General features: G+C 40.6%; 1 protein-coding gene across 1 annotated transcript; it reads right to left on the minus strand.

Moving 5' to 3' along the window:
- Positions 1-2915: 2915 nt before the first annotated feature.
- On the minus strand, positions 2916-8830 carry LOC123175845 (disease resistance protein RGA5-like). The gene is made up of 4 exons (XM_044590347.1): positions 7992-8830; positions 3636-5617; positions 3409-3543; positions 2916-3170 (listed from the first exon to the last, which is right to left on the minus strand). The coding sequence occupies exons 1-2, from the start codon at positions 8828-8830 to the stop codon at positions 3643-3645; spliced, it is 2814 nt and encodes a 937-aa protein (XP_044446282.1). The 3' UTR covers positions 2916-3170; positions 3409-3543; positions 3636-3642.
- Positions 8831-10969: the final 2139 nt, after the last annotated feature.

Below are 10969 nucleotides of genomic sequence, written 5' to 3' on the forward strand. Positions count from 1 at the left end.
CAACTTTTGAATTTGTGCACATTTTTAGAAAAATTAAATGTTTTCTGAATTTATTAACATATTTTCCAATCCATGAACAATTTTTGAAATACATGAACATTTTTCGCAAACTCGCGAACATTGTTTTGAAAGTCATGAACATATTTTGAATTCATGGATTTTTTTTAAATCATAAACATGTGAATCTTTGACAAACTCATGTCATTAGCATGCCATCTTATTCATGTGATATGAAAAAATGACTGGAACTGGCAGTTGACATTGATTGTCAGGATGGATTAAAGATTAACAAATGAATTGAAGAAGGCAATACGTGCATGCAAGTATCAGTCGGTGCCGTCTATTCGTAAATACTAAAGCATTTTTTCTTGAATAACTCTATAATGCTATAACATTTTTGGGGGATACATTTATGGAAATGAGATAAAAAGGATTGCTGGATATTAATCTGACAATCTGACTTGAGATGTTTTTTTATTAGAATATTTAATTTAATTTATTTCAAAAAGTCCACAAACCATTAAGTTCCTAACATAAAAATAATAATTTATTTCATAACTACATTTTTTTAGAAAAGAAGGATGACCCACGGCCTCTGCATCTGAGCGATGCATACGGCCACTTTATTAATTATTGTCAGAAGACCTTACAAAGCCATACAACAGCAAGACTAAAGCTATCGTCTAAGCAACAAGTGTCGCTACACCTGTCCAATTGATGAAGGGGAGCAGATAGTCTGGGCCTAATACCAAACAGACATCGCAGCCAAACCTAAACATTTAAAACCTGAGGTCCCAACCAAGACGCCTGCCGGGTATGGGGCACCTACCAGCCCGGCGCACTTCTCAACCAGGACGCCGGGTATGAGGCCGCCGCAGCCACCTGCCACCAATCCATCTTAGAGCTGTACTGTTGCATGTACCGTGCCAGGTCTCTCTGCCAACGACGCCACCACGACGCCCGATAGCATCGTCCTCCTGCGCGAGTCCATCCTCCCACAGCAAACTCCGAATCTGCATTGCGCCACGCCATCAAGATCCGTCGCCATCAGTGTGTAGGATGAAACACCGCTCCACCAATGCCTCTTGTTGTTTCCACAAAAACACCCTGGGAATCATCTAGCTTCATATAGATTTTATACATATTTAGCATATACTCCCCCCGTTCCGAATTACTTGTCTTGGATTTGTCTAGATACGGATGTATCTAGACTCATTTTAGTGCTAGATACCTTCGTATCTAGACAAATCCAAGACAAGTAATTCGGAACGGAGGGAGTATGTCTCTTTTTTTGCATCGAAAGCATGGTACAGTTTTATCTTATAATATGGTAAGACGTTCAGTACACCCTCCGTGCATTAGTTTTGACTTATGTACACCCTCCATGCAAAAGTGGTATATGAGCAACATTTCATTTCACCAACTAGCGATTATTTTAAACTACATGTTTCTTTACACAAAGTGGACGCCCATGCATGGTCTCTATCAGTAACATATGTGATATTCTTGGGTATATTATCCAAATACATATCTTAATATTTTCTAATTAGAGTATCTGGGATAGATTTTCGGATTTTAAGTTCTCATCTTATCTAACTAATTCTTAGAGAATTTATTGTATGATTAACGTGCATTGGACTCTTGATGCACCTTCCGAGTGTAGCTGTCGCACTATTTGACGCTTACTATATCAATTCGCGACTCGCCAGCTCATTTGGCAACCGGGGGCTGCACCGACTCGAACATAGCGAATGAAGAACTTTTCTTCCTGGTTTACTTGTAGTTTTTTTCTACTGGTTATCAGTCAGTTTTTTCCATTTGGTTTTCTAAAAAACACGAAAAAATTAGTTAATTTAAGAAACCAAACATCTTTATAAATGTGAATTCATTTGAAATTTAAGATTTCCTTTTTAAAACCATTAATTTATTTTAGAAAATTTCAATATTTTTAGAAAATCTTGTTTCTGAAAAAAGGATTTTTTTAAAAATTATAAAAATCTCTGTGTTTCTGAAAAACATGAACATTTTTCAAGAAACATGAACATTTTTCTTAAATGTGGAAAAAATAAAATAAAAAGAGGAAATAAGAAATAACAAAATATAATAATAAGAAAAACTAGAAATAAAAACCAAAAAGGAAACCAGTAAAAACCGGGGAGAATCATCTAGAAGCTTCCTAAGACAGGAAAAACTAACCCATAAACATTCTAAAATGGCAAACCAGCAAAACCCTGTTCGGTCGTAATAATCGACCTTTTCATCACTCTCACACTATCATCAAACCTAGGCCGGGAAAAGCAAAGAGGCATTGGCATTAGCGAGTCTAAATAGATGTAGGTAGGATTACCTTTAAGGACTTCAGTAACATATTTTCTGAAGTGGTATTGTACGAGGGTGCAGGGAGTAGTAGTAATAATAATGAAAACCAAGATTAAGATATTATTGAATAGCCTGCAAGCAGGACGGACTCATCCCCTTTACAAACAAGTAAAACCGTGCTCTGTATTCAGTTGCTGCCCTGCAACCAGCCTACATATATTGTACTCTCTGAACCTCAAATCAATACAAGTTCAGTTTATATCCTTCACTCAGTTTAACTTTAACAACGACACTTGATGTCAGTCTTGCCAGAGAAATTGTTCAGAAAAATAAGACAAGGGTGCCTGAATGGGGAGAAAGAAATGGTAACAAGCAACATTCAAGATTAAGATAAATTTGAAGTAGCGGGTTACAAGGACATTCATGCAGGCACATCGATTCATCCCTCGTAAAAAACAAGTCAGAACAGCATGTCCAACAAGAACTTGGACACACAATCTTCAAAGAGAACGATGAACCGATCTCATAGATGAGGCGAGACATGACAGTTAGATGATGATTGGTGAAGCAACACATGGCCACGTATGTACGCGTCTTCTTGTTAACATCAATATATTTAACAGTGATTATGTAGCAAGGATGTAGTAAACTGTTAAAAATACCATAAGTTGGCACATGAGAAAGAAAGACAATTATCTAGCTAAAAAATCTTAGAAACTTGTGAAGTGGACGAGGTGAAAGGAGCAGCAGCAACTTGATTCCATCTTGGTGATGGCAGTTATTGGAATTGTTGATGGGAATCATGGAGGCACCACCAACAAAAGCATCGAGAGAGAGCGTCCAACATCAGCCTGGGAACAATGTACACACAAGTGCAGTTAGTTAGCCAGCCCCAGTGATATCTCTCTCGCATTATCAGCAAAGCAAGACCAGTCAAGCAAATAATACTTTGATTGCAATGGCACTATGGCTTTAGCCAGGATTCATTTATTGTATATGCACTTTGCGCGAATTCTCTGATTGAAAAAAACGCTATCCATGGACGAAGAAAGATCAAGATAAACAGTTCATAGTAGTATAAGTAAGTACCTGCAGGCACGTAGGGTATGCATCCCTCGTGCAACAAATTAACAGGTAGTGAAAATGGCTGCCAACAAGAGCTCCTTGGACACATTTGGTGAGTCAACCGCTCAAGAAATGAAGTGATGAACATGCGTGAACTACCTGAGCACATGGTGCAACGGAATTAGGTAAGATAAAATAAAATCTAGCTTGGGAATCAATGTGTGATCTTGTCCGGGAGAGAGAACTAATACCTCAAGTTTAAGAAGAATAACAGAATAGAGTTGGTTTGTTGGGATGTGTCTTCGCTGTTCTCTCTGCAGCAGCCTTTGCAGCCTTATACATGTGGCCTGATGCTATTATACATGTGAGAATTAAGAGATTGGGAAGATTTTCAATTCCAAAATTAAAAACACCATCCTCAATATCTCTATCTAAGCGGAAGGCCATGGTAAGTTTGTCTAGCCTGGGCATGGATCCTACTTCAAACATGAGATGCAACGGGTAATAGTATGCATCAAAATAAAACTGCCTCAAGCATCGGAACCCGACGTCACCACTGATTCTGAGCTTACTGTGGTTGAACCTGAGCCCATAGTAACTAATTCTATGGAGTCCATCTGGTCCTCTTTTCAGAATAAGATCAACCAGAGCGGGTAAGGCTCCAAGGATGCAGATATCATCATGCCCGACTTCATTCAATTGAAGACATAACCGCTGAAGGTTGACGAGGGAGCCCACCCAATTCGGGACCCGTGAACCAACTGAAACATTGATCTTAAGTGATTGGAGGCTAAGCGGAGTAGAAGAGCACAAAAATTCCTGCATGAAGTTCCTCCCATCATTAATAGTTAGAGAACGGAGGTTCTGTCTGGATAGGGTTTGAACTGCAGAGGCTATAACTTTTATAACCTCCAAAGTTCTTATAGTATCATCATCATGGGAAGAATAAATACAAAGACTGATGACCAGCTCCCTCAGATTCTTTAGCTGCCCAAGTTCATGCAGCAAGTTGGATGTCTGCTTGAAGACTGTAACCCAATTGAACACCTCTAGTGCTTGCATCTTTGCAATTCCATCAGGAATTTTGACACAATCCGGCATGAGGAGACACACCAATTTTCCAAGATTGACAACAGTTGCTGGTAATTCCTTGACATTGGTGCGTCTTATGTCCAATACTTCTAAGCAACATAAATGACCAATTACTTCTGGAAGCTCTGTTATCTCTCTGTTTCTCAGTATCAGGCACCTTAGCTGAAACAACCTCCCTATATTTGAAAGATGATGGTTTTCCAATTTCATGCAACCTCCAAAGTCCAAAACACGTAAACGCCTGAACTCATCAAGAGAAGGGATTTCAAATGATTGAACAAACACATTGAGTGACCGAACATGAGACAACACTAGACATGTTGGTATTACAGACTTTCCTTGATCATCAACTTGGAGAGAGAGTCGGCGGACTTTCCTTTGTGTCCCGACAGTTAGACTAGGAACACCAACTAAACTAACAAAGTTCTCTTCGATGGACTTGGATATGATGAAATCAAGAATTGTGTCATGAACTCGACAACTCTTCACCTTGCCAAATCTGTTTGTGTGTGCAACCTGGATCAAATTTCTATTGATGAGCTCATTGAAATACCTCTCTCCTAACTCAAATGCCGTATGTTTGCCATCCTTGTGAACAAACCCTTCTGCAATCCATCTCCATATCAGGTTTTTTGTCTGAATAATAGCATCTTCTGGAAATATACTCAAATACAAGAGACACGTTTTGAGATGAGGAGGAAGATCAAAGTAACTAAGTGATAATATCTTTATCATTCCTTCAATGGTAGGATTCCTTTCGAGCGCACGGCCAATTGATTTTTCCACTGCATTCCATGTATCCTCTGTTCTTTCTCTATTAGCCAACAAACCAGATATAGCAATGATTGCCAAAGGTAAGCCATCACACTTTCTCAACATTTGATAAGCAAGCCTCTCAAGATGTGAAGGACAGTCTTCGTTGGATTTGAATAGCCTTCTGTGAAATAGTTGTCTTGAAAGCACCATATTAAGTGGTCTTATACCATAAATGGCACCACTAAATGATGAACGACATGATTCTGCAACATCGTTTTTACGAGTAGTGGTGATAATGATACTGCCAAGACTAGTCATGGGGAATGCAAGCTTAATAATATCCCATGTGACCACATCCCATATATCATCAACAACAACAAAATACCTACACATCAGTTTGTGGGTGATATTAGTGTAATGCATATATATAATGTACAACAAGATACAAAAATAATTACTTGTTCAATCTAGCAGTTTTGGAAGACTCATATGTTGTTCAATCTAGCAGTTTTGGAAGATACAAAAATATATCATCAACAACAACAAAAAAATTAGTGTAATGCATATATATACTGCAGATGGTCTTACCGACACACCCCTCACTTGTTGTTCAATCTAGCAGTTTTGGAAGACTCATATGTCTCAGGAGCTGGCCAATTAAAATGACTCTATTCAGTATGGTGGAGTGAGAATTGACAAATTTGACCCTTTTTCTAAAGTGCAGCCAACATGGACCTTCTCCAAAACTTTAACCACATAGCTTGGAGTAAGAAAACACTTGGTGTTCTTGTAAGGAAAATGAAGATTCCATGGTCACACAGAAGGCTATATATGGTGTTGATCTCTAGTAGCTCAACGCCAAGTTTGGCCTGAAGTTGACCGAAAGTTGCCAAGGCAGTCTGAACTTTTGAATGTCTAGACAATATGATATCCAGTTTTCCTAGAATATTCAGGGGAACTAGATTGAACTATTGGAATATTTACTCAAATTTTTAAAGTGTGGATTTTGTATCCAAATTTGAATAAGAAATTTCAACCTTCTAAAAAGGAATAAGTGAGCTAGCTCATCTCGAACCAAGCCCAACAATGAAACTTAAGTCAAGAATGAGTCGATCCACCCATGTAGTCAATGACATGTGGGCCCGTTTGCCAGATTTCGCTTCAACAGCCTAATGTATATGATCATGAGTTTTTTTACTACCTGTCCATAAAGTCTGGGGCACATCAATTACAAACACTTAGTGTTGTGGAGTGCGTCTTGCTGTATCTTTTTGTTTTTGTTCAATTTTGGTACACTCCTCTCTCTACTACTCACTACATCCAATGCCTAATAAACCCCTGAGTTTCATAAAATAAGGCCCGTTAGTTTGTTTGTAGTCACAGTTTCAAAATTTTGACCACTGGCAGTTATGAAAGCTTATGGATTTAGCATGGAAGAACTGTATTTGATATATTTGTGACAGAAAATGCTTTTATGCCATGTTTTTATACTAATTTTTAATCATTTTATAAGTGAAATTTGTAGTCAAATTCGTTCATTGGCGATATTGAAAAGTCAAACTTGCCTTATATTTTGAAACAGAGGGAGTAGCTCTTAAATGACACTTATAGCATGAGTAAGAATCTTAAGTGGGATAACTAACTTTGCATGTGAGTGTTGATAGACATGAGCGATGTACCACATATTGATGATGGAATGACATATGAGGTATGTGTATATTTATGGTAAATGTTCGTATGATGAGCAGCTCACAATAATTTGATTGCCCACACAACACATGAGACCTAATAATGACATGTTAGGTAACACACGGATTGATACTACTGATGCAGGTATCATTAACAAATCATTTTCAGCAATGATGACATAATAAGAGAGATACGTATCTGAAGTTTTCAATAAATGTCAATTACAGTTTTTTTGTGATGACCACAAGTAGGTTGTTAATCAATGGTCTAGGAAATAATTAGCTAACAGAAGTGGGCCGACGACATTTGCGGAGACCTTTGGATCGATCTCTTGGCAGCTGCTCTCTACAAATCAGCATAGTGGCGTCGGGTGAGCCGCATAACAAACAAGATGGAGAAGGAGAATACACCATATGGATGCGCATGGTCTGGTCTAAGGCTCAATTTTTGGTTGCTGAACTGTGTCGTGTGCTGCCTATTTGTCCATATAAAATTAGACATGAAAATAGGCAAAAGCGAGTCAATTAAACACCAAAATAGTGTAAAGCAAGCAAAAAAGTTAAAGAGAAATATAGAAGAAGGTGGAGGAGGAAGAAGGTGACATATATGTCTGCCTTGTGTGAAAACAAAGGTGTCATAGATGCTACACTAGTAGACCACCATCCACGGGGAAGTACTCCAAAATAATGGCTTAGGGTATCATGGTGGCCCAAAATAATTAGGAAGAAAACTTAGCAAGTCCATTGTGTGGGAAAAATATGAACTTATCCACGTATACAAAATGCTGAGGGAGTGTTAGCGACATGGTCATATCAATTATATACTCAATGGATTAGGGAGTAACTATGCCTTAAACATGCATTCATATAATCTGTACCACACGCTAACACGGTTTTCACTACAAACAGTTGACCGTTACGTTCTGTAACAATAGATGAGAAAATAGGAATTAAATATGGCATGGGCCAGCTTTTGAAACAAATTACAAGTATGATTTTCATTGTAAATATGTAAATAGCTTTCTAGTTACATATTCAAAGACGACAATAGACACAGAATAGAATCTGTACCTTTTGTCTGCTAGGAAGTCGGTGATCTTGTTGATGAGTTGTTGTATACTTCCTGCTTCAGTGTCAGGGTAACCTTTGCTAGTAACTTCACTAAGAATAGTTCTTAGGATATTGATGATGTCTAGATTTCGTGAAATGGATAAGAAGGCTCGACATTCGAATTTTGCTTTGAGGTCTCGATAAACTTGGTTTGCAAGCGTTGTCTTTCCCATTCCTCCTGGTCCTATGATGGAGAGAGACTTTGTTTGCTCTTGCTTTGATTCACCTTCAGCCAACAATTTAATTATCTCGGCCTTGGGCTCATCAATTCCAACGAGTTTTGAGCCATGCTCAAAGATAGCAAGAGCTCTTGGGTCAACCACCACATTTTTGGTGTTGGAGAAGTTGATGGTACCCAAGACAGCATGCCTAGTCTTGTACCTTTGATTCCTCTTGCCCACCTCAATGATCTGCTTCTTGAGATCTTGGATCTCATTGCCGATCTGCTGACGACTCTTCATCTTCCCCAACTTGCGGAGTGAGTGCTTAATCTTCTCCAAAAAACCATCTGGCTTATTATCGTTGTCGCCAACACCTTGCATGAAGTCATCAATAGAATCCTCCATGTCATAGGAGAGCTCCCGCACTGCATTCACCCACTCCTTATCTTGTTCATCGGGTTCCTCCTCCTCTGACATCTTGAGGAGAAAGGCATGCATGGCAGCGAGCTCGTCAGTGAGGAACTGGATCTCCCCATGCACACCCTTGTAACACTTGTATTTGTCTGCCAGCAAAGTGGCCAGCTTCTCCAGGACGGATCTGAGCGCTCCCGTTGCCGCACTCACCAGAACCGCCTCCATGGTTTCCGCTAGATCGGAACTCTCGCTCAATTAATTTTTTTTGTGTGTGTGTGACTGTGGAGGCGAAAGCAGTGTGAGCTAAACGATGCAACACAAACGAGTGAGCAAACACCAGGCCACAGCACAAGTAGCTAGAATAAGCAATCCGCACCTTTTCTTGAGTGAGCTGGGGTCGTGGAAGAAGGCGTCCGAGACAAATACAGGAGGAGGTGCTGGAGGCAGACGGCGGCCGAGATCGAGAGGCAGACGGCGGGGACGGGCAGCGCGAGGACGACGAGCAGCGCACGGGAGGAGACGAGAGAGCGTGAGCGTGAGCGCACACAGGGGGAGGGGATGGAGTGGGGGCGGAGTGGGAGGGGAAAGGGAGCGTCTGCGTCCACCGGCCGTAAACAACTGATTTTGCGTCAAGTCACTATAATAAAACAAGTGATCAACCCACTTACTTGCGAGCATGTTGGGCTGTTGGCCCCACGCTGATAGATATAGTCCCGATGTGCCAAGATGATGCTAACCTTACACTATTCCACGATGATCTATGTTGGAGTTGTATGAACGGTGTACCAAGTTGCACGGACTGTTATTACAGAAATGCTTACACACAATTTTAATTAGTAGTGTGTCACTTTCAATCTACATCGTCACTATTTTCTGAAATAGCTATGGCATGGGCATATTTTATGGCTATCACTATGCCTTTTCTAGTGGCATGACTAAAAAATAGCTATGGCATGGGCATATTTTATAGCTATCACCATGCCTTTACTAGTGGTGTGACTAAAAACTAGCACGCCATGAGTACATGGCCCTCGTAGGTCTAGCCAGGCGCAACTATTTTTTAAACAAAGTACGGACGCAAATGCTCATACGTATGCATATGCACTCACCTTATGAACGCACACCCTACTCCTATGAATATCTCCGAGAGACCGAGCTGGCACAACATCTTAAAATTGGTGAAGTCGCCACACGTCTTCGTAGTCAACGGGACGTCTTCTTCATTGATCACCGGAAGGCCTGAAATAAATCCAGAAAAAAATCAAACACCAATGTCTCTAGCGTAGAACTTGAACTTTGATGGGTTAGGGATACCACTGTCCTCTTAATCATCCAACCACTTTAATGGCAGGAGCAACTTAATGGTGGTATTGTAAAACAACCCACCACACCACTATTGTGCCTACTGGAGGCGTGATACTTTTTGGCACGTCACCGGTATATTATGTGGGGTCCACTTTTTTAGTGCCACATGATAGTGACATGCCACCAATAAGACATGCTATTAATAACATTGTCAATTCTGATCAGATTATATAGAGGCTTCTCCCTGACCTATGTATAGCTACCACTCTAAGTCATCTCTCTATATCACTCTCCGATCGCTCCGCAAATCCCTACATACCTAAGCCCGGCATCTGCCACGATAGATGTATCGACGACTTGCTCATTCATCCTCGTCTAGGATCTAGGTCATGCCCAAATTTTGGTTTCGTCAAATTTCCGACACTCAATATATGTCATGTTTTTTTAGCAAAAGGTCATGCTTAACTGGTTCGTGACTTCATTAGTTATATACTCCTATAGGCAACTTGATAGATCGAACAATTCATGCATATGGATCGAACTATAAATTGGTTCTTTAAGGTGGCGCTGAAAGATATGGATCGAAAGGGTAAAACGAAGATATTATGTCTTTGCAAGAAGTGCAAGAACGAAGATTTGATCGACGCTTTTACTGGCAATGTGCAGACACACTTGCTCAAACATGATTGCCTGCCTGGTTATATATGCCAGACAAGGCACGGTGAGGACGAGTAGGATGCCGACATCGAATGGGCGCAGATGAGGAAGTGGGATAATGTTTCAATGAAGAGACGGAAGGAGGGAAGAATGACCAAGTACTGGTGGAAAAAGGGCCTTTGGTCGCGGTTCGCAACTGCCATTAGTCGCGGTTGCGCAACCGCGACCAAATAGGCGCGACTAAAGGACCCCCACTTTAGTCGCGGTTGCTTAAGAACCGCGACTAAAGGCCCGTCCACGTGGGCGCCAGGCGGCCGTCGGGGCGGAGGACCTTTAGTCGCGGTTCTTCTGGCCAACCGCGACTAAAGGCCGCCACAGGTTTAGGGTTTTAGCCCCCCCCCC

Source organism: Triticum aestivum, unplaced genomic scaffold (assembly GCF_018294505.1).
Source record: "Triticum aestivum cultivar Chinese Spring unplaced genomic scaffold, IWGSC CS RefSeq v2.1 scaffold189344, whole genome shotgun sequence".
NCBI lineage: Eukaryota > Viridiplantae > Streptophyta > Magnoliopsida > Poales > Poaceae > Triticum > Triticum aestivum.